This window comes from Scleropages formosus, chromosome 9 (assembly GCF_900964775.1).
Source record: "Scleropages formosus chromosome 9, fSclFor1.1, whole genome shotgun sequence".
NCBI classification, from domain to species: Eukaryota; Metazoa; Chordata; class Actinopteri; order Osteoglossiformes; family Osteoglossidae; genus Scleropages; species Scleropages formosus.
The window spans coordinates 6,006,076-6,028,975 of NC_041814.1; the positions used below are offsets into that span (position 1 = coordinate 6,006,076).

The 22,900-nt window shown below is 40.7% G+C and overlaps 4 protein-coding genes across 5 annotated transcripts; 2 read left to right on the top strand and 2 right to left on the bottom strand.

The window, feature by feature from the left end:
* Positions 1–203: 203 nt before the first annotated feature.
* On the top strand, positions 204–3,520 carry gamt (guanidinoacetate N-methyltransferase). The gene is made up of 6 exons (XM_018745841.2): positions 204–617; positions 1,517–1,662; positions 1,762–1,825; positions 2,187–2,254; positions 2,896–3,006; positions 3,167–3,520. Exons 1-6 carry the CDS (start codon positions 443–445, stop codon positions 3,305–3,307), a joined length of 705 nt encoding a protein of 234 aa, XP_018601357.1. The 5' UTR covers positions 204–442; the 3' UTR covers positions 3,308–3,520.
* Positions 3,521–3,852: 332 nt separating this feature from the next.
* ndufs7 (NADH:ubiquinone oxidoreductase core subunit S7) lies at positions 3,853–9,819 on the bottom strand. The gene is made up of 8 exons (XM_018745828.2): positions 9,732–9,819; positions 8,277–8,313; positions 7,811–7,879; positions 7,585–7,702; positions 6,947–7,126; positions 5,925–5,971; positions 4,822–4,910; positions 3,853–4,331 (listed from the first exon to the last, which is right to left on the bottom strand). Exons 1-8 carry the CDS (start codon positions 9,745–9,747, stop codon positions 4,234–4,236), a joined length of 654 nt encoding a protein of 217 aa, XP_018601344.2. The 5' UTR covers positions 9,748–9,819; the 3' UTR covers positions 3,853–4,233.
* Positions 9,820–11,936: 2,117 nt separating this feature from the next.
* LOC108930528 (proprotein convertase subtilisin/kexin type 4-like) lies at positions 11,937–17,811 on the top strand. The gene is made up of 13 exons (XM_029254788.1): positions 11,937–12,011; positions 12,353–12,475; positions 12,581–12,657; positions 12,800–12,888; positions 13,140–13,312; positions 13,460–13,672; positions 14,059–14,159; positions 14,248–14,351; positions 14,680–14,797; positions 15,347–15,526; positions 16,221–16,345; positions 16,593–16,712; positions 17,348–17,811. The coding sequence occupies exons 1-13, from the start codon at positions 11,937–11,939 to the stop codon at positions 17,806–17,808; spliced, it is 1,959 nt and encodes a 652-aa protein (XP_029110621.1). The 3' UTR covers positions 17,809–17,811.
* Positions 17,812–17,817: 6 nt separating this feature from the next.
* Positions 17,818–22,900, bottom strand: LOC108930542 (transmembrane protein 79-like). Of its 2 annotated transcripts, none has more exons than XM_018745827.1 (5): positions 22,506–22,533; positions 20,366–20,647; positions 19,639–20,190; positions 18,775–18,988; positions 17,818–18,652 (listed from the first exon to the last, which is right to left on the bottom strand). In XM_018745827.1, the coding sequence occupies exons 2-5, from the start codon at positions 20,634–20,636 to the stop codon at positions 18,391–18,393; spliced, it is 1,299 nt and encodes a 432-aa protein (XP_018601343.1). In that variant the 5' UTR covers positions 20,637–20,647; positions 22,506–22,533; the 3' UTR covers positions 17,818–18,390. The 2 variants fall into 2 exon arrangements, with proteins under 2 accessions (XP_018601343.1, XP_018601342.1); XM_018745826.1 differs by lacking the exon at positions 22,506–22,533 and adding an exon at positions 22,692–22,900 and having other exon boundaries at positions 17,819–18,652.

Genomic DNA, 22,900 nt, shown 5'->3' on the forward strand with positions numbered 1-22,900 from the left:
TTAATCAGTGACTCTTTCAGCATCATGAAGTCGCCAGTATCAGTATGGAGCTGATTTTTGAATTCGCTGCAAGTGTATATAGTAGCTGCCCGTTGTACTTTGTTATAGCGCTGTGTGCGAACCGAGCTCCGATTTACGATGATGGGTTAGGGGGGTGCGGAACTTTTCCCGTTGTCACGTGTTCGGGTCGAACGCTGAAGACTTACAGTTATCAGCAGCTTGAAGGATATACTTTATTTACCCCCGCGGAAAACGTGCAAGATCAGCACTCCCGCTCAAATATAAATCTCCGCGGCCTTGGAACGCCCCTTCTTTCACCGCCCTCGGCCGCACAACTTCTTCCAGTCTTTCGTTTCTCCTGTCTCTCCGCTGCTTTCTTCCCCAAACACAGTTTGTTTTTTTTTTTTTTGGGGTCATCCACGCCCTTTCGGTTCAGTCTACGATGAGCGCAGCGGAGCCGATCTTCTCGCAAGGAGAGGACTGCAAGCCGGGTTGGACGGAGGCGGACGCTCAGTACAACGAGGCGGACACACACCTCGCGATCCTGGGCAAGCCGGTGATGGAGCGCTGGGAGACCCCTTACATGCACGAGCTCGCCACCGCGGCCGCCTCCAGAGGTGCGCGACTCCCGCAGCAATGCTGCTCTTTCTTTCTTATCTTGTGCACCGTCTTTTCGATGACCCGTTTGTCCGGTTGCCTCAGCTCGCGGTGACGAGCCGCGCGCGCGCTCTTCTGGACCCGTGTCTCCCGCAGTGCCGCTGTAAAACTACCTCGCTGCTCTCGTCTCGGCACCTGCTGCTGCAGTCGGGCCAAAAGGTTTTAGTCAAGTGAAAACAGAAGGAAAAATATTTCGCACCATCTTTTACACCCCCCGGTGATTATTTACCGCCCAAAAGGTGCGGTTCGCCCCGCGTGAAGTGCAACCATAACTGACTTACTACTGACATGTCGAGATCTCCGCGCCCTGTCATATTGGGACAAGCGGTGGCGTTACTTACAGAAAGGTCACCTGTGAAAAGATTGTTTCGTGTAATGTATAACTGTGGGGTCTTTTAAATTTAAGAAAGCTACCGCTTGTGAAGTTTTATCCTGAAATCATTCCCTGGGTCGAGGGGACTTTGGAAGAATGCTTGATTGTAACTTTTCAAGTGAAGTTCTGTACTATTTACTACAGCACTGAGAGTTTGGGAAGAGCTCTGACAGCTGCCATTGACAGGGCACTCCCTGGCTTTCCCAGGGCCACAGCAGTCTATTTTTACACTTCTCCAAAAGGCTGCTTTGTGGAACTTCATGGACCAGGCTGTCACAACTTGTTCCTCTCCCACTAGCAGCCCCTGCTTGATGGCATGTGCTCCTCGCCTCTGCTGTACACTGCACTTTTACACTTGTGTATTGACAATGAACCATTTCAAAATGCCACAGTAAGAAAATGTTTGTCTGATAAATGTGGTAAATTACCTGTTGCTCATCTACTTTGTTCTCAAAAGTGTTTGCAAGTAGTGTTTTTATTTTACAGGAGGGCGGGTTCTTGAAATTGGTTTCGGAATGGCAATTGCTGCCACCAAGATTGAATCCTTTCCCATCAAGGAACACTGGATCATTGAGTGCAATGATGGTGTTTTCCAGAGGTTGCAGAACTGGGCTAAGGAACAGCCACACAAGGTGAAGATTTCTTCTGACTATAAGGCTCTTGAGACTTTGCTGAGATGACCCTACTGACATAACTCTTGGAACTGACTATCTGTATTTCTGCATTTCTAGATAGTTCCTCTGAAAGGCTTGTGGGAAGCTGTTGTTCCTACACTGCCTGATGGACACTTTGATGGTGAGGCTTATTCATTATTTCTAGTTTACATTTATTCATTTAGCTGGCTCTTTTCTCCAAAGCAGCTTAGTGTTAAGGTTACAATTACATACCCATTTATACAGCTGGGTAATTTTACTGGAGAAATTTAGGGTAAGTACCTTGCTCAAGGGTCCTACAACAGGAGGTAGGGATCAAACCTGCAGCCTTTGGATCCAAAGGCAGCAACTCTAACCACTACACTACCAGCTGTCCCCATAGCACCTACACCAGTGACAATAGCTTTCTGCTAGTACTGTTTTATATGAAAAATGGTTTTCCCTTGAATTTACAATTGTCAGTTTTTTCTTTAGTAAGTTGCATTTTTAATATTCAAATGCAGGTATTCTGTATGACACGTATCCATTGTCTGAAGAAACCTGGCACACTCACCAGTTTGATTTCATCAAGGTAAATCATTACTAAAAATGTTTAAATGGAACATAATTTTCCTCTGTGGCCAATAGGCATACTTATAGCTTTATAAAAGCATTTGTTACACTAGTCTGTAGTCGTGTCTTTTTTTCTGATATTTCTTTGCCTTATGCCTGTGTTCAAGTGCTCTGTGTCACTGCTTGAGAAGAGTGCTCTATAACAATAAATTTAATTGACTTGAACATAATTAACATTCCATTAAGATTGGCACCTCTTGGAGCAGAAAAAGTAATCAGCAGAATACAAAATAAAAACATACAACTTCACAATGAAAAGCCAATCCTTGTCATGCCCACAGACATCTTGATACAATTTTTTTTTTGTTCCAGACAAGGGAACTATTGTTCTTTGGATACCATGCTATCATTTTCTTTGTAGTAGTTCCTGCAATATTTGTATTTCTACATTCACTTTTCTAAACGCAGCTTGAATGTTTCCCATGTGTGTGACAGTAAGTTCTCTTGGGACTCAGTCATATGGTGTCAAGGCCAGGTCCTTTCCTATGTAATTGTGATGCTCCTTTAACTTAATATTAGCTCCAATGCCACCCCCCACTGTATATTAAAATGCTGATAACCCAGCTCTTTTTGGCCTAACATCCAAAAATCTGTTGACAGTCACATGCACACAGGCTGCTGAAACCGGGTGGTGTCCTCACCTACTGCAACTTAACATCTTGGGGTGAACTGCTGAAGACTAAGTATGATAACATTGAAAAAATGTTCCAGGTTAGTGAGAGTAAGGTCAAACCAGAATGTGTATGACTCCCACCCTTTACTAAGCTCCCGTTCAAGTACTGTTGTATTTTTCATACTGCATACTGGGCAATAGACTGTATAAAGGTATGATAAATCTTGTATTAACTTCTCATCTTTACATTGATTTTAGGAAACTCAAGTGCCTCACCTAATTCAGGCTGGCTTCAAGAAAGAGAAAATTACCACTACACTGTTGGATATCATTCCTCCGGAGGAGTGTAAATACTATGCTTTCTGTAAGATGATAACACCTACCATTGTAAAAGACTGAAGCTAGCAATGCCTGCTTCAGTTTTCTGCCACCACTTTAACCTTTTTCCTTATGTTTCCTACCGTTCTGTATGTTTGTGTCCTTTGTGACAAACTGTATTTTTCTCCTTTAGATATATACTACAAACTCAGGGGTGACATTTGTTAGATCCATCACATAAATCAATTCTTCTCTCCTTTGGTGTATCTGAATAAATGCCAAATTTAGAGGTCATGGATCATTAAGACTTTGTTCCTGGATGTTTCACTCACTGTAAAGCATTCTACATCAAAACAGATGTCCATTGTGAATACTGGCTTGTCCAGTGCACGACTGTGGTGGGCTGAAGCCCACACCAGAAGCACAGTGTAGTTTGAATAAATCACTGCCCTGCTAATTCAGTGAGATTAACTGAACTGCTGAATATTTGTTTCTAGACCATTGCTAATCATAGCAAAGGTAAGAGGACATGGGTTAAATCGCTGTGCAGTCTGTGTGGAGTTTGCATGGGTTTCCTCCAGCTGCTCCAGTTTCCTCACACAATCCAAAGAGATGCTGTTCAGGTTCACCCATAGTATGAGTATCACTGATGTATTCATGAGTAACTCATTATAGCTACATCATGCTCATTGGAAGTTGCATTGGAGAAAAGCATCTGCTAAATGAATAAATGTATAATCAACACTGAAAAACATGCATTTTGGGGAAAAAAATGTAGAAAAGTCACTAGACTTCAGACTGTTCAGCAGCTCATTTATGACCTAGGAAATTCACTAAACCATTCCCACAACAAAAATGTGTGAAGTGAAAGCACAAGCACAATGTACAATATAGATTTATTACAATACAAACTTAAAGCCCCATATGGGTCAAAGTGACCTAGTGGTGGTCAATTCAGAGGAGAAAATTACATAAGTACAGATTTGCTTGAGTGAGAAAATGCTTCCTCATTTCCGATACCATATCCTCAGTCTCTTCTCCCGCTTTATCTTCTTCTGCAGCTGCAGAGTGCCATAAAGTAGAGCTTCTGCTGTGGGTGGGCACCCTGGGAAGAGGGGGGGGGGAAGGAAATGAAAATGCTACCACTCCAAATAGTTATCACACACACATTGACTGAAACTGCTTGTCCCAAGCAGGGTCGTGGTGAGCCAGAGCCTAACCTGGCAGCACAGAACGCAGGGTTAGGGGAGAGGGGACACTCCCAGGACGGGGCACCAGTCTGTCACAAGGCACCCCAAGCACCCCTCCCCCCAAATAGTTCTGTATAAAAGAAATTTTACCCTTCCCCCCCACAGATGGATTTTAACTGATAGATATTACCAGCGGTAACATTATGATCAGTTTTGGAGAGGTTATGAATGAATAACCAACAGACTGATTGTCATGCTCTTAAAGGGACAGCTACACAAATAGAAGCAGCTTTCAAATATAAACTGTTTAAATCAATGCTACAGGTTTTCATTTTTGCACACTCAGTGAAAAACAATACAGACATAGCTTATGAAAGGCACTGCTTAATACCTAGTATCTCTTACCTGGAACATAAATATCCACTGGGACAATGCGGTCACAGCCTCGGACTACAGCATAGGAGTAGTGGTAATAGCCCCCTCCGTTGGCACAACTGCAGGAGACCGTAGGAGAGACATCAACTAGGGGGCATACATCTTACACTTACATCGAGGAGATAATACTTATAACATGGAATATGTTCGTGAGTGTGTATATATCTCTCACACACATTTTTATTAATTGCTAACCCACACTTTTCTTCAGAGTGACTTAAAATGTTAGGTTTTTATCCTAAGCAACTTGTAGTTGTGTAGGCATTTAAACACCTGACCAACTATCTCAGAAGCAATTTAGGATAATGACTGGAGCAGGGATTACACAACTGGGTCACTCCACCTGCAATGCTGCCCGCTGCCTTAATACACAGTGGAGTTGCATCATTCACACATTTAACTCAGTTTTATGCATGTATCCACTACAAGTTTGTGCAGAAAAAAAAGCAAAAATTGATTTCTATGCATGAATAATGCTGAGTGCATCACAGTGCCACTGAAATTACAAATCACTAATTACTTATCACAAATGGTAAACGTATTAATACAATATACAGTACCATACAATGTGTACTGATTTACTGTATTAGATTCCTGTTTATTTTTTTTTAAATGTATAAGAAGTTATTGTCCATAAGTATTCAGTACTTTACATAAATACAAGCTTATGGTACCATATGCCTTGGGCAGTATATGGTAAACTAATTACATACAATTTTTTGGCTTAATGTTGAGACAAGCCTAATACACTACAGTATAACACCACAGTAAAATGTACTCAACAAAACTGACTTCAAGTATATTTTCTATTACATGGTTACAATATTAGCTGCACACATCAAAAACAGTACTTCAAGTTTCATATGAACACTAAAGGAGCTAACTAAAGTATAGAACAACAAAAAAAACTGTTGATAAAGATATACATATGATGTGTAAGGTGTGTGATTCATGTGATGGTATTAAAACAAAGTTACCAATAAAATTCCCTGTAAACCAGAGCCATTTTGTCACACTCGTTTAAGTCAAGTCCGAACATCAGAAGTTAAATATTTGGCAAATCATCACTATACCTTCCCATTGAAATCACATATCTTGGCTCAGGCATCTGGTCATACACCTGGAGGAAAAAAGACACATGACCATACAGAACGCACAAAATGCACAGCAAGGCTTATGAGAAATAGAATGATGATATGCAAGTTACACTGTAATTTAGTGAAAAACTACAGGAGTTCCTGGATAAATCAAGAGAGAATTATGACACAAGTTATAATACTATTAAATAAATGCAAAAAAAACATTTGGATAAACAAGTGGTATATAGGGCATATAAAAAAGTCATACATCTGGAACAAATTCTAGCAGTAGAATGTAAGAAATGTAAGGAAAACCAGGCATTATGAATTAGCCAAGATTTTCTAGTCAACTAAGCTTACAAAAATCTTCCCCCATAAACGAATGTTCCAAATGGAAAGAATTTGATGTCCCAGAATACATTTTTACAGCGTATTTCATTTCCATATCATCTGTTCATTTAGCAGAGACTTTTTTCCAAGGCAACTTAGAATGATTATTTACTAGCATTTACCTGATACCTTTAATCACAGTGACATACAGTATGCTAGATATACTACACTTAATTTCCCACAATGTTTTACCCATTTATACAGCAGAACAGAGCAATATAACACATTGAGTCACTGACACATACACACTACGGGCAGTTTAGGGTTTTCAATTCACCCATAAAACAACAGGCATCCCATCCAGTGTGTACCCTGACTTACATCCTGTGCATCCAGGACAGGCTCCAGACCACAGCAACTTTGCACGGAACAAGCAGTTATTGCTAATGGACGGATATTATAGAGAATTCATATGAAATTATAAATTATGGTTAAATGTACTTTCATATACAATAACTCCAAATTCCATGATTCACGGTCCTCATTTAAAATAAATAAATAAATAAATAAAAAATCAAAGTACTTAAACTAAACAAGAAAGGCCACATTTCAAGCACTAGGTTGAAATGGATAACCTTTAAGCTGCATGCGTGTTACCACATCCTAGTTATTGTGACAAACATTACCTTGCGGAGTGCAGGTGCCATCTTATTAGTCAAGGTCCCTGCAACAATCATCACATCAGACTGTCTTGGGCTGGCTCTGAACACCACTCCAAAGCGATCCATGTCGTAACGTGGTGCTGCCATGTGCATCATTTCCACAGCACAGCAGGCAAGACCAAATGTCATAGGCCACAGAGAGCTCTATTGAACACACACACACACACACACACACACACACACACACACACACACACACACACTTCATCAAAAATACATGAAAACAGAATACACTTCCAAACAAAGGTACATCTTCATTAATCTACTGTTACTTTCAAATAAGCCAATATAAATAAATTGTTCAGCTGACACACTTATCAAACCAGCTTACAGTATCTGGCCCACTTTGACAACTGGGTGTTTTACCAGAGCACTTCAGATTAAGCAGCTTCCTCACTACAGCAGTAGTAGGGAGTGGGTTTTGATTCAGCAACCTTGAGGTAGCTATTCCATGTCCTTAACTGCTATAGGACCCTCTGACACATCACTACCTATTCCTCCAACAAGATTGCAAACATAAATGAAAAGATTATGAATTGATCGTTTAAATTCTGCAGTAAGTTTTTCCAAGATAACACACACTAAGCAGCTTGAGCCCTCACCCTGCGTGCCCAGTTGACCAGATCATCCAGCTTTGTGATGACGTATTCCCCCTTGCTGCTGGTCACAGCCGATGTCTTGGTAGCCACAGCAGTGCTTTTCTCTCTTGCTGGAACCAGGCTGAAGTGGAGGGAAAGAATCGTCTGACCACTCAAACCCTACTGTAGAACCTGCTAAACCTGAAGCAGTTAAAGAAAGATTCAGTAAAGATCAGCTAACTTTTCTTACCTGTTTGAAGTCTCATTTCTTGGACTCTGATGAATACTCTTCTTCGGAATAACAAATGCTGAAGTGGGTCTTGTGAAAGAAAATAATAGGTTATCCCCTGCGCAAATAATGCTTGCTAATGAAATGACATTATTTACAAATATAACAAATTGCAAATGTAACTTTTTCAGAACTGCTAGTATTCCTATAACTACATTACTTATGTCACTGATACTGTTTAATCTATTTAATCTACAATTTGTTTAATCTGTGTAATCTATTTAGTTAACTAAAAAATAAGTTAAAATCCTCTGCTTATCATCTCTAACTAAATCATAACTGTGATCCTGAGGCTATGGGAGTTCTTGGAAATGGACAACTTTCAGCGACTGCAAAGAAAGGACCAAACAGAACAGAAACAGAAGCGATATTTAAAAAGGACAAGAATGACACGTGCAGTCACGTACACAGATCCATATGTCCTTACCTCAAAGAGAAGGACCCACACTTGGCGAGCTGAGTAACTGAAAGCACAATGAATGAAATCAGCGAAGGAAAAAAAAAAAAAAAAAAAGAACTGGCAGCTATTAACTCTTCTCAAATCTATTCTCTAAACCAGGATATACATTCTTCAGAAAAACCCCACAGGATTTTATTTAATTTTGACATTTAAATGAATTAAATAAATGTGTAAAATTAAAAGCTTTCGTGAAGCCAACTTAATATTCGTTACATAACAAATGCGCACGTTCTGTCTTGCTTGGTAAGAAACCTGTTTTTAATAAGAATGAACCATGTCACTATGCAAGGATTGAGGCTTTTCACTGTATAGTAACTGGCTTTTCATGATTATACACATTCACACTAAGATACATAACTGATAACATGCGACACTATAGTCTGGGAAAGCTTGTTCGTTACAAACTTCTGACCAGCATCCTATGGTGTAAACTAATGTACTAATTCTGGAACAATATTTGTAGATCCAGCCACAGGCACCCTTTGCAAAGTGATACAATATTTGTTCCACCTTGTAGATGGTGCATGCAGTCAGTGAAGACTTTAAAGGGGTTTTACTAGTAGTAATGATGGCTCTAAAGCAGAAAGTAAAAGTTGTAATGGTCACACAATGGCTTAGAAGAAAATTCTGACAGAGTCCTGCCAGGATACCGTCCGTGCTGGTGTGTGAAGAACTTGGCAACTGCTGTGTGTATTTCAGTACTCGTAGTGTAAACTGCTTGGCGTACCTACCTGGGATGCTGATTGAAAAGCTTGAAGCGGCTTACCATACCATACTAAAATAATAGCTGAACTCACATTACCTATGACCGGCGTGTAAAAGGCTGTGTAAATCATGCAATTTTCTTTGCTCAGAATCTACTTTGTGTGGAGTGGTACTACTAGTACTTCACATTACTGAGGCCGGGGTGCGACTGGACTGGTTTAAATTAATCCTTCACGGACACTTCACTGGCTCGTTAATGGAGATCCCGGGAATTATCAGCGCTCCAGAATGAGCCCTTACAACTAGCTCAAGCCTAGGCTTACCGCTTAGTCAAGGTCAATAAGAAAACGGTGTCGCTGAAAAAATGCTGCGGAAATGCGCAGCTGGAGGAACGCACACTAGTGGTTTAGAACCACACACACCCTCGCGATCCCCTTCCCGTCCCGTTCCCGTGCCACACCGTCCTCATCCCGCGCGCCCGTCTCAGGTCGGACGAGCCACAAGGTGAAATGTCAAAATTAAAGCTTAAGTAGAATAAGCATTACATAAACAACCGCCGGACATCCACCGTCCAGACTCTGTGTTCCGTGCGGTTGCAATGAATGATTTAGCCCATACTTTTCCGCAGTAGGGCTGTGATAGTGTTCGGTCACTAAACGTAATCGTAAACAAGCAACACCAGCTGAGCGTATTATATCGTTAAAAATTTCGACTTACCGATGAAGTTCGCCATGCTCGAAAGACGAAGCTGCACTGTCTTAGGTGCGACAGATTAATCGCCACAGAAAAAACCACTTCCGGTAGATACCCGAGGAAAAGTGTTGTCAAAATAAAAGTCTATCTGTTTCGTGGTGGGGGAATAGCACAGCGCTCCTAGAGGAAGGTTCTATTAAAGCATGTGTAAGTAATTCAAAGGGTATACAGTACAACTAGAGACCAATATTTTCAATGGAATCACTCTTCTATTTCTCGCAACATAAGAAAATGTCGCACCTCCAGTCTGCTGGCAAGTGATTTAAACTATAATTGTACACTTTATAGTGAGAGGGCATGCATTGCATCCATTGCCCTGACTTTTTAACTTAAACTGAGGGACAGCTGCTGGTAGTGTAGTAGTTAGTGCTGCTGCCTTTGCACCCAAAGGTTGTAGGCATGAATTCCACCTCCAGCTGTAATTCTGCTGAGCAAGGTACCTACCCTAAAATGCTCCAGTAACAATATGACCCCTCCCAAAAAACAGGCATTTTAATTTGTGGGGTTTTACTTGGCCTGCTGAGTTTATCAATAGACAATAACAATTATGTAAATTATGTATATGGCACCCATGTCCTCTATTATTCCATATAAAACAACAATTGTTTTAAGCCAATTACAAATGGAAATGAGAGGGAAGTGGTATAACCTGAACACAGGTAAAAGACAGCAGTCTGAAAATACACACACACACACATTTTCAGAACCACTTGTCCCATACGGGGTTGCGGGGAACCGGAGCCTACCCGGTTACACAGGGCATAAGGCTAGAGGGGGAGGGGACACACCCAGGATGGAACGCCAGTCCGTCGCAAGGCACCCCAAGCGGGACTCAAACCCCAGACCCACCAGGGAGCAGGACTGTGGTCCAACCCACTGCGCCACTGCACCCCCAAGTCTGGAAATAGTATAATATTAATTAATATCATTATTAAAATCAAAAGTATATGAAAAGTATAAGAGACAGAATCGTGCTTTGAACGGCACAAAACAGAATAAACAATGTGGTAATGAAACATAGATTTGTTTTTGTTCATGGGGGGCAACTTCATGGGCTGTGTGACGTTATGTGTCATATAATTACATCCAGAAGTAAGAGGTGGAACCATGGTTTAATTGGCACAATCACAGCACTGACAAATTATTTTTTATTTCATTTGTGTTGTTTTTCGTGCATCACGGAGCTGTTCACTGATGGTGATTCTAATACCTCCACTAAGAAAAGGTGACCTGTTACCATGGAGACCAGAGTGGAGACAATAAACAATGTTGACAGTGATGTGAAGATGTGAAGGAGCATTGCATATTGTTCGGAATCAGTCAACAGTGGAGACTAATTGGGAGTTTGTAGAGACTTTAACTACATTATTGGCTATATATGTTATTATAGTAATTATTACAGCTATAGCCAAGATTTTTACAAAACCTAACCAATAAGTAAATTGAGTGAGGTCTGTATTATTAAGCTTTTATTGACTAATAGAGGAGTTATGAACAAAATGAGTTGCGAGCAGACTTGGTTTTAGGACTTTTCTTAAGCTCAGAAGCCAATGTATTTAAGTGAAATAGTCTTGGACAGACAAGATACTGCGGTACTATTAAGACAGTCGCTCAATTTTCAACCACCCGAACGCAATCAAAATTAATTTTTTAGAAGTGAAATAGTATTTTCCTGCACACTGACCAGAAAATAACATGAGCTGAAAGTTTATCTTTATGTAGAAACAGTCCAAGGCTGAAGAGGCAGACTATTCCATCCTATTCCACCTGGCACTCAGGTTTTTGTAAGTCGTTGGTGGTGGTACTGGAACTTCTTACTACACTGACACAAGGATCTGCTCAAATTAATTTAGCCATATCTTTTTAAAAGCATCTCAATGTAAAAAATAGTCAAGAGAAAAGAGAAAATATGGATTTAATTTGGTTTTTGATAGCTCTTTGTAGTATTTTTGCAAAGAGCCACGTTTATACTAATAGTTGGGCAGTTCTTATGAAAGGAACACCTGAGAATATTGAAAGACTGACAAGGAAACATGGATTCCTTAACTTTGGCAAGGTAATACCCCAAACAGTTAAATTATAATATATATGTTTGTTGCAGTGGGTTGGTGTGACATATAGAATAACAGACTTTGTTAGGTCTTTGCAGATGACGACTACTACCACATGATGCACCTGAGGGTCCCACGACAATCATTACAGCCCCATTATTTGTATAATGTGCGGCTCAAGAAGGATCCAGAGGTGAAACACAGAAATAAAACCTGCAAATAACTGTTTTCTCCAGGGGCTATAAATACTCTACATGACGTTACATTTACACTTATGTTTGTTGCTTTACCTTCATTTTTCAGGTATTTTTTTTCTCCCAGCAGTTCAGGAGAATACGAAAGAAAAGGCAGCAGAATTTCCGACTTAATGATCCTCTTTTTAAATACCAGTGGTATTTGGTACTTACATTTCCACTTTAATTTTACTATTATTTTTTCCCTGCTATCAAAATGTTTAAAACAGTGGCATGTTTAAATATTAAATGTTTAGATTTTTTTAATACTCAAAATTTTCTTAAATGCTTTCTCCTGAAGAGTGAAGATTTTGAGCTGAATGTAGTGTCAGCTTGGGCTTTAGGATACACAGGAAAAGGGGTAGTGGTGTCAGTCATAGATGACGGCATTGAGAAGAGTCACCCAGATATTTTGGGCAACTATGTGAGTTCACAGCAAATGTAAACAATGTGGTCTGATCGTTAAAAAGAGGGACCCTTTTGTTCCTTAATCACAAACAGAGTCTGTCCTGGACCTTTATTTTCCTAGGACCCACAGGCCAGCTATGACATGAATGATAATGATGACAACCCTGAACCTCGATACACACTAAAAAATGAAAACAGGTAACTGTAATTAACAATACTGGGAACTGCAATTCATAGTTAATTTATTGTGATTCAAATCTGTATACATTTCAAACAATACAGCTAACAATACAGTTAAATATGTGTTTGTAATCAATGATTTTGGTCCCATACCATGTAGTCATGGGACACGCTGTGCTGGACAAGTGGCTGCTGTGGCAAATAATGGAGTGTGTGGAGTTGGGGTAGCATTTCAAGCTAAGATCGGAGGCAAGCGGTGATTTCACAGAATTTTCTATGTATATTATTCCGGAAAGAAATAGTAAATTAATCACCTTATGAAGATCAACAGTGGGCAGCAATCCATTTCTTTTTTAGCAATAGATAAATCGAATATTCAGTTGATGGGCAATTATTGGAATACTGGTGGTTACATGATAACATGAGCTCTAATCATGAGAAGAGTCAGTGTCATACTGTTTTTGTTCTCATGGCTGTATTGTTTTTACCTTGGTACTTAGGGGTTCGGATGTTGGATGGTCATTTGACTGACCTAATAGAGGCCAAGTCTCTAAACTTCAACCAACAGCATATTGATATATATAGTGCCAGTTGGGGACCTGAAGACAATGGCAAGATTGTGGATGGGCCAAGCTTCTTGACCCAGGAGGCTTTCATCAGAGGCATAAACAATGTATGGCTTGATAGTCATGCTCTAAAAAGACTGCTGCACGAGCTGAATTTACCCCTGAATTTTAATCTGAGGTTATGAGAATGAGAAATTGATAGAGTTTTTTCAATTATGCAAAGCTTTTACTCTCAATGAAATTTTATTTTACAGGGCCGTGGAGGTTTGGGTTCGATATATGTTTGGGCCTCTGGGAATGGCGGCATCAACTATGACAACTGTAACCTTGATGGTTATGTCAATAGCATTTACACACTGTCTGTCAGCAGTGCCACAGAGAGGGGAACTGTGCCTGTCTACAGTGAGCCTTGTTCCGCCATTCTAACGACTACCTACAGCGGCGGCAGCCTGCATCACCGCAAAACTGTAAAATGTTTCCCTTCTTTTCTACGTTTCATTCTGTTCCATGAGTGCAGTATTTGTCACATCTGTATTTTCTGTCAAGAGAGCAATGCTTACTTATTGTTTCTCTCTTTTCCCTTCTCTCTCTATATACATATAAATGTATATGTAATATGTGTCTATGCGTTTAATACATTTATAATATTGAATTTATAATATTATATTTTGTTTTAAAAGAGTGCTTAAAAGTGAATTATTTCTTAACAGATAACGTACACCTCCTTTGCCTGACTCAGAACTCAACAAGCATTTCCCATCAGAGCATAGAGAGCACAGTCCCCTAGCTTCCGTGTCCCTGTTTTAAGGCCATGGCTCATTTATTTCATACGCTCCTTTTCCCTGTTTTACAGGTCACAACAGACCTGCGGCACTCTTGTACCTCATCTCATACTGGAACGTCTGCATCCGCCCCTTTGGCTGCTGGGATCATCGCACTGGCTTTAGAGGCAAAGTAACCACTCCCAAAGAATGATAAAAAAAACAGTTCCTCTGTGGTTAAAACCAACAACAAAATAAATATAGTTTGGTCACACCCACAGCCCTACACTGACCTGGCGTGACGTGCAGCACATCACAGTTCGAGCTTCCAGACCAGCAAATCTGCGAGTGAATGACTGGCATATAAATGGAGCAGGCAGACCTGGTGAGGCTGGAAGCATGAAAAGAGTTACTGGGGAGAACTGGGGTATCTAGAAATACAGGTGAAGTTACATATAAATACTTTAAGTAATACTTCTTTACATTTATACATTTAGTAGATGCTTATCTCCAAAGCAACTTACATCAGAGAACAATACACTGAGAGCTTTACATGAACAGAAGGAGAGATTTGGATGCAGACGTGATTCTAGAGTACAGCCAATTATTGAAGAGCAACAATTATGAAATAATACTCGTGCGTTGTAGAATCATGAATGAACACAAATGAAGGGATGCTGAAAAAATGACTTTAAAATACATTGTTGTTCCAGTTAGCCATTATTACGGGTTTGGACTGCTCGACGCTGGGATGTTTGTGGACCTGGCCAGGAAATGGAAACCTGTTAGACCTCAAAGGAAGTGCCTCATTGATGTCATCACCAGACCCCTGTAAAGAAAATCATAGTTTCATTTTGTGTTTTTAGATAGAAATTGTATTTTCCAATGTATGGTCTGTTGGGGGTGGAAGTGGGAACATAGACAAGAGAGGAGTGCAGGACAGTAGTTTCCTAACAAATAGGTCTTTATTCTAAGACAGAAAAAAGAAAGCTGAGGATGTTGGCCTTTTAAACATCTTTAATTAAATGATAAATGAGAAAAGACCAAAAAAAAGCAAAGCACCAAATCAAAATGTATGAGAATCCATGCTATATTGGAAGCAATTGGCTTCCTCGCTTTTGTTGGGAGGACTTAACTTTCCAAAAAATTGCTTTTAGTATGGTTAAAATTGTTGGGCCGCTAACCTTCATTAATTGAGGGAATTGGAGTACGTCTTGAAGCTGTCCATCTCTTTTTCAACCCCGTGGAAAATGCCCTCTTCTTGATCTTCATGGCTACTCTAAAATTGTTCAAGTGGAGGTGAATTTTTCCATTGACAAATATTAATTCTCTGGGATTCTTGTATAACTGGCTGGTACTGAATGTCTCGCTGTCTGCTAGTGAACTACATGGGGATTTAGTGCTGAAGTGGAATGTGACAGCATGCCTGAGAACCAGAAACTGGATTTCATCGCTGGAACATATCCAAGCAAGACTCACACTGAGCTACATCCGACGTGGAGATCTGATTATTGTTCTCATGAGCCCCTCGGGAACACCCTCCGTCTTGACCACTGTCAGGCAAGTGCTACAGGATTAACGCTAAACTGCACTCTTTGAAATAATAGCTTTTGTATAAGTATTAATTATACTAAATCTTTTCAGATTTAAGAAAAATAGTGCTTCTCACAGAGTTCATTTCAAGTGTTTCAGCTCCAGTGACATTTTGTACTTAATTGCTTCCTGCCTGTACCACAATGCCTTCCAAAAAACATTATTTTTTAGATTTATTTATGAATCAGCTTATTAGCTTCTAATGACTAGCAGTGTCATAAAGAGCTGTATAGCTTTGCTTCTGTTAGCTGTAACAACTGGCACTATTTCTCTTTCTAGAATGCCCAGGACCACCAAAGAATCATTTTTTGTTTTCCTTTCCTCCGTGGTTAGTTGTCTTACAGTATAGATTATAGTCATTTAATGTATGGCTGAACTTTTATCGGTTACTATTATGTCTCTTGATCCTTTGTTCAGCGCTTTGTGTCACTGTGTGAGAAGAGTGCTCTATAAAAATAAACTGAAGTGATTTAAATTTCCACTAGCCAGCATTTATGTTGCAAGTCACACCACACCAAGCCGGCTACTGTTATGTGTCTTTGAGCAGCTCATAGGTCACTGACAGCCCCCCCGACTGTGTTTAAACAGCTGCTCTCTGAATTTACTGTACAGTTTACTAGCTTGTGTTTCGGTGACGAAGATGAGCTTCCTTCATCTTCAGGCCTCTTGATAAATCTCATAAGGGATACACCAACTGGGCCTTCATGAGTACGCACGCCTGGGACGAGGAACCCAGTGGAGAATGGGCCCTCAAAATAGTGAATATCAGAGGCTGGTCCAGCACAGGTAAATGAGAACTTTTTTTTCCAGACTCAACTTAAAATAACAGGAAATGTATTAAAAAAAGATTCATTTTACTTGAATGGAAGAATCAGCTTTTGTGGGCTTACTGAAAATGAACGTACGTCTTACTTGATTAGCTGCAAAAAATTATAAATTAAATCCAAAAGGATGTGAAATGTGTGTATCAATTTACAAGGATATTACACTTTTCCACCATGGCTGATGTTGTCATCATTTCATACCTCCTTAGGTATCTTGTCAAAGTTCCAACTACAGCTTTATGGGACAGAGGAGAATATGAGAGGACGTCGCACAGAGCGCGCAGTGGTTCAGCAGTGTTCAGTTCTCAATTCCGATGGTACTTGTAAAGGTAGGAAATTGCAGCAGGTACAGTAGCTTATGTTATGAGTCCATTTTGTTACAGATTTGTGATTGGACTTTTTCAGGTATCCTGTCATCAATATGTAGCTTTTACTAACACATTATAAACAATATCATAGGCATAATCGGAGCATATTTTTATTTCGTAAATATTTATAGTTTAAACATTTACATTTTTGTTGTAGAGTTAAAATCAGATTTGGCTGACAAAGGTATTCATGTGGATCTAAAGTGGCATTTTGCTGGTGGTTTGGTTTTTGAATTTAGCATATTCATATCGCTGTCTGCCATAAAGTCTATGACTTAGAATGTAACACTGGAAAGCATACGAGCTTTTGTTAAATTATTTTTATTAAAAATGCTTGTTTTCTATTCTGTCAAGTTCTACGTTGCAGTTTTGAATTCCTGTGAGATCTTATTCATATTCTGGACTACACATTAACTTATTAACGATTTGGATATAGTATTAAATGCAAACATTGATTTAAAACTGTACTAATCAAAATAAGCCTGAAAGCTCAGTAATCCACTACCAATTAAATACCAAGGGGAATAAAAATACACTACAATGCATTTGAGAGTTTTTACTTAAATGAGAAACTTCTTTGTTTATTTTTAATTCAGAATGCATCTATCCTTTATACAAGTTTGAGAACATCTGCTTGGTCTCCTGCCCCCCTCGTTATTACGAATGGGGCAGTAACAGCACCGACTCAATTCGTCTTTGCCAGCCGTGCCACAAAAGCTGTCAAACATGCTTTGGTCCATGGGAAAATAATTGCCTGGATTGTCCCCCATACTCCACCTTGGACCTTCAGTTGGGAACATGCAGCGCCGTTGTCTACCCCTGGGACCACAGAGGCAAGATCATGGATGACGTGAAACAGTCAACTACCATGCTCGGCATTCTTGTGGGGGGCTTGCTGTCACTCATATGTCTCTGTTGGGTGCTCATGTGGATAGCGAGCAGAGTAATACGCTCGCGAACGGCAGCGAGGAACCAGGTGAGCCAGAGTGGCTATGCCAGTGAGGTCAGAGACATTGAGATGGCAACTTTTAACCTGGAGGAAACCCAGTCTGCATAAAACACACTCTGACTGGCACATCTGAAGTCACCATGGTTCTGTTGACAGGTCTAAGCAATTTTCTGTATGTCATTCATATAGTTTTATTTGTTTTAATATAGCTTTACTTTTGTACATTGGTGTCATACTGAGGAACAAAATTGGTCACAAGTAAATAAAAACATTTTTTGTTTTGTTAATTTAGTGTGCAGTAAGTGGTCCTAAAAAATCCTAAAACTTAAACTGTCCTTCTCTCTGTCCTTCTATATACACAATGTTACTTTAGTTTATTTTAAAGCGTGTATCTGAACATAACAAATAATGTTCAGATTATAAACTAAGTTTGTTCTTTACCAGGAATGTAAATCAACAGTATTATATGTTTAGCTGCAGTTTTCTTCAAATTAAAAAGTAAATTTTCTGAAGCTGGGATCTAGAATATTCTAAAAAAAGTCTTTGTATGCAAAATGCCACTTAAGTTAAGGTTTTACTGGCTTGGAGCTTAGCTCTATTTGTATTTCATGCAGCTGTGCGAAGCTGTAGACCAATATACCACAGGAATGAAAGATTTCTGGAACACGTTGAGTTTCCAAAGGACAAAGCTCAACAGTATCCTCTGCCGCTTTGTGTGTCCGAACAGCCTGTAGGCAAGAAATCCATCTGTCCTGGTATGTGTATTGGCCAGGCAGAGGGAGTGGGGAAGAGAGAGTTTGTGTGTTCCAACTCAGGGAGAAACTGCCTGATAGCTAGGTCAAATAAATGGTACAAGTTGAAGACTACCATAGCTAGAAGAGGAAAAACAGTGAGCCCTGAACCAAAACCTCTCCAGGCACTGCAAACATGAAGGGAGAGCCAGTAGACCAATCTAGGGGAAAGAGAGGAAACATGATTCATAATGCTTGTTTTTACAGTTTCAAAACTAAATAAACTGACCAGGAATATGTGATAACTGTACTCTCTTATTTTTGAATCGCATGCTACCCTTACCTCCCTGCAACAAAGATTCCAGACAGAATAGGCACAGCCTTTAGCTGATCTTGATGCAGGAATGTTGCCATGACAGCAAGATTAAGGGTGTAGAGGAACAGCTGCTCAGTGGATGAGGTGACAAATAACTGCAGAAATAAGGATCTTCTAGGGCACTCTCCCACTGGATCCATGGATGCGGAACAGAACCGGCATACAGCACTGGACAACATACCTAAAAGAGAGCAACCAGTCTCATTGATTTTATAAGTACAGCGTGACCATAGCTATAGCAGTGTTTGTACCGTGACCCATCTTGCTGCTAAATAGTGTGACTCTGAACATCTGACATTACCATCAATTTCTGCTGACGATTATATACCATGATGTATAGACTCAACAAATTAAGATGGAGTGGCAACAATTTATACTAAGAAGAAATAAAACACCTGCACTTAATTCACATTTAGATGGATTCACAATGTATTGCAACAACTTAATCCCAATCCAGAAAAACAGTTTTGTAAGGGAAGGGGAATTAAGATGACGCGCAGAATTGTTTGCAACAAATGTGCAAATAAAATAACTACAAGTCTAGAAAGATCTAACCTCAAATTTAAATGAAGAACCAAAATATGGGATACAGCCAAGTTCTTGGACTGGTCACATGTAACACTACAATGGTTTCAAGCCAGTAATCAGAAATTAGAGCTCAGAAACATTACACAGTGTCCAGTTTTAGGATTTACTGACTGCACCACATAATATTTTCTTCAAGTGTTGCAGATGTGTTTTATTATTTTGAATGGTGTATTTCACATAACCTCCAATAGTTAAAAGGATGACACAGTTATGGAATATCAGAGATCTTGGAGATGAGCATACCTAGCAAGACAGGCAGAGCCGACACTATACAGCAATGCAGTGTGAAGATCAGTCGGCTGACCAGATCAGGACAGTGGGGGGCATCCAGGGGTAGGTAGAAGTAGAGTGCATACAAAATTCCAGGAAGAATCAGAAGGGCAGCAAATGCTGAGCAAGCTGCTGGAACACGGCCACTCAGGCAACATTGAGAGCAGGAGCAGCACCCCTTGTCTGCAGCCTCTAGTGTGGCTCCACTCTCCTGCTGCTCTTGTGAATCCCACACAGCCAGCTCAATGCAGTCTGGCGGGGCCCTTATCAGTGGGATGCCTTCATCGACAGTTGAATCTAGATTGGTGGCCTCCAAGGGACTCCCCTCTGTATCCCTACCCGTGAGGATGCCACCCTCAAGAGCTTGTACAGGAATAATGTTATGATTGTCACAGTAATCTTCTAAATTCGTCACCATATGGAGGTCATTGACCATAGTCCCCACCACTGCACCCTTCTTCCTGGAAATACGCCTTGGTTGTTCCGAGAAGGTATCGCAAGTCTCCTTGCAGCATGAATTGCCTCCTAACCAACAGAGGAGACATTAACAGCTTTTAGTCTTCTGTTAATCACAACTGAGAACTGTCACTGAATGGAATGGAGAAAAATCTAAACTCAGTCTAAAACTAGTATTATAAAAGTCATATCAACTTTGGAATACACTAACTGTATTAAACAGTAGAACCACTTATCCACTTACGATCAAGGTGTTCTCCTGCAGACAGGGGTTCCAAGGAGTGCTGGGAACCAGGCACAGAGTGAGAAGGAGAGTGCAGCTCTTCTACAGAGGACTCTGGACTATCAGACACTGGTGCCAAGGAAATCTGGGTGTCCAGATCCAGGAAGGGGGAGAAGGATAAACGTGCTGGGTCAATGTCCTGTAACTGGTTGATGATGTCACTGATAGACTCCTTCACACTGTCAAACTCCTTAGTCCCACGCTTGGAGGCAAAGTGTCCTGTTGATGTCATGGCCAGACAACCTGTATTGCAAAGAAGCAGTTATTAATTTTAACTGTTTATGACAGTGTTTTATACACACATCCAGACAGTACAGTAGTAAGACCAATACAGTGTCTAGGAGATTTATAAAGGTGACCAGATCTGTATATAAAGAGCTAAAGAGAAAGGACAGCAAAAGCAGGACTATATCCAGCAGAGTAAACAGAACAAAGAACGTGCAAAGAGACTGAATTGTCTAGATACATACTTAGCAACAGAATTAAATCTAATTTGCCCATCGTGTGTGTATGCGCGAGAGAATGAGTGTGTGATTTGCTGGCAACAAACTGGCATCCTATTCAGTGTATCCTTCCTCATGTCTTTTGCTTCTGGGATAGGCTCTGTCCTCAGTATGGCCCGGTCGTTCACATTCGACGGGTTGATGTATGATAATCTTCGTTTATGTGCCAGAGGTGGTGGCTTCGTGATCTTAATCAGCAACAAAATTCAGTACAATAATCTTTACATCACACACAAATATTAATTTAGCTCCCTACTTTTCTCCAAAGGAAATTAGGATAATTTACCCATTTACAGCTGGGTAATTTTTACTGGCGAAATCCAGGGTAAGCATCTCACTAGAGGATTCAAACCTGCAACCGTCAGATCCAAATTCAGCAGCTCTAACCACAATGCTTCATGCTGTCCCCATAATATCCACTATGATTATTAATTATTAACATTCACTTACTTGAGTCATTTGTCCAAGCAGCCTTATAATGTCACTCAACTGTACAACGAATTATGCAGGAGAGTATTTTGATGTATAAATTCAGGGTAAGTACCTCATCTATGGTGCTATAGCGGGAACGTGATTGGAGCCCAAGACGTTCAGACTGCAAGGCAACAAACTAACTAATATAATAGGTGACACCTAGGATACGTAATAATATAGCTACACAACAGCAATAGTAAAACTAACCATAAGCATAATCATCATCATCATATACAGGATGCATAATGTCATACGGCACAGTGAGTAGCGCTGCTGTCTCACAGCACCTGGGTGGTGCAAGAGGATGTGGGTTTGATCCCTGCTCAGTCTGTGTGGAGTTTGCATGTTCTCCCCGTGTCTATGTGGGTTTCCTCTGGGTGCTCTGCTTTACTCCCACAGTGCAAATACATGCTGTTCAGGTTCTCCCACAGTGTGTGAGTGACAATGAGTGTGTTCCACTTATGTATGTATGTATGAGTGACCCATTGTAAGTAGTGTACCTAGCAGTGTAAGTCACCTTGGTGAATAAGGTGTGTGGGCTGATAACACTACATAGAGTTCATTAGAAGTCACTTTGGAGAAAAGCATCTGCTAAATAAATAAATGTAAATGTTATAAGACCATGCAGGGCGTCAAGATGCTCTGCAGAAAATCTATACAACTGGTTATTTCATCAGGGCTTTGCAGACCCCCCCCCCCAACTCCCGCCCCCTTCTCTCCGTTGAAGAAACGCACATCTGGGAACTGAGTTTACGGCGGAGCTCCGGCCCGATTGGCGGGCTCGTGCGCGCGGCAGCCCGGGAGGAGCCGCCTGCTCTAATTAGTGGCTCACAGTCAAGGGGCAGCGGAGCGCCGCGCGCAGGCCTGCTATTCATCTCTCATACTTGCCTCCGCGGTACAAACAAACAGAAAGGCGTCTCGCAACTGCTGCTGCAGTCGGTAAACAAGCACAGTAATATCGCCGATTAAAACGGTCTAAGTAGAATAAAACTGTGTCTAAACACTGCATTTATCTTTTTACCATGTTCTGAGGACGTTAATAATTTTGCCCAAAAACGTACTCGATACATACGATAGGTGTAGGAAATAAGTCTGTGTGAAGTGCAAGAAGAAGAAGGACGAACTTAGCCCAGCGCATCGCAAAAAAGGGAAGCCTTTAATTTCCGTACGTGTACTTTAAAAGCAGCCAAAAGCGCAATTTAAAATTCCAGAGAGCGGAGTTGAACGGAAAGATCCAGTGCGAATCTCAGTGCGTCTATGTGTGTCTCTGCATCCCTCTTTCTGAAACAAACGCATGGTGATGCACTTACTGTGAACTGCCGGGAAGTCCGAAGTGTAAAAGTGTGTGTGCGCTGCGCCTGGCGAACGTTTCAGACGGTTTCCTCGGATTTCCTGCGTAGCAGCGGCTCCTCAGACACCATTTCGTCCGCACTCTCTCCTCAGCTCCAACTTCTTAAGTAACTGCAAACTTCTGAATCAAATTTCAAGTGAGACAAATTACTACAGTCCCCCCCCACCT

Excerpts from the sequence above, each read along its gene's own strand:
- gamt (XM_018745841.2), top strand. The coding sequence starts at position 443 with ATGAGCGCAGCGGAGCCGATCTTCTCGCAAGGAGAGGACTGCAAGCCG. Across the intron at positions 618-1,516 it reads CACCGCGGCCGCCTCCAGAG|GAGGGCGGGTTCTTGAAATT; the intron begins GTGCGCGACTCC and ends TTTATTTTACAG. Across the intron at positions 3,007-3,166 it reads ACATTGAAAAAATGTTCCAG|GAAACTCAAGTGCCTCACCT; the intron begins GTTAGTGAGAGT and ends CATTGATTTTAG.
- LOC108930542 (XM_018745827.1), bottom strand. The coding sequence starts at position 20,636 with ATGACATCAACAGGACACTTTGCCTCCAAGCGTGGGACTAAGGAGTTT. Across the intron at positions 20,191-20,365 it reads TGCAGGAGAACACCTTGATC|GAGGCAATTCATGCTGCAAG; the intron begins GTAAGTGGATAA and ends TCTGTTGGTTAG. Across the intron at positions 18,989-19,638 it reads GGCTCTGCCTGTCTTGCTAG|GTATGTTGTCCAGTGCTGTA; the intron begins GTATGCTCATCT and ends GCTCTCTTTTAG.
- LOC108930528 (XM_029254788.1), top strand. The coding sequence starts at position 11,937 with ATGCACCTGAGGGTCCCACGACAATCATTACAGCCCCATTATTTGTAT. Across the intron at positions 12,476-12,580 it reads CAGATATTTTGGGCAACTAT|GACCCACAGGCCAGCTATGA; the intron begins GTGAGTTCACAG and ends TTATTTTCCTAG. Across the intron at positions 14,160-14,247 it reads GCACTGGCTTTAGAGGCAAA|CCCTACACTGACCTGGCGTG; the intron begins GTAACCACTCCC and ends TCACACCCACAG.
- ndufs7 (XM_018745828.2), bottom strand. Across the intron at positions 5,972-6,946 it reads TGGCACCTGCACTCCGCAAG|GTGTATGACCAGATGCCTGA; the intron begins GTAATGTTTGTC and ends TTTTTCCTCCAG. Across the intron at positions 4,332-4,821 it reads AGTGGATATTTATGTTCCAG|GGTGCCCACCCACAGCAGAA; the intron begins GTAAGAGATACT and ends CCCTCTTCCCAG.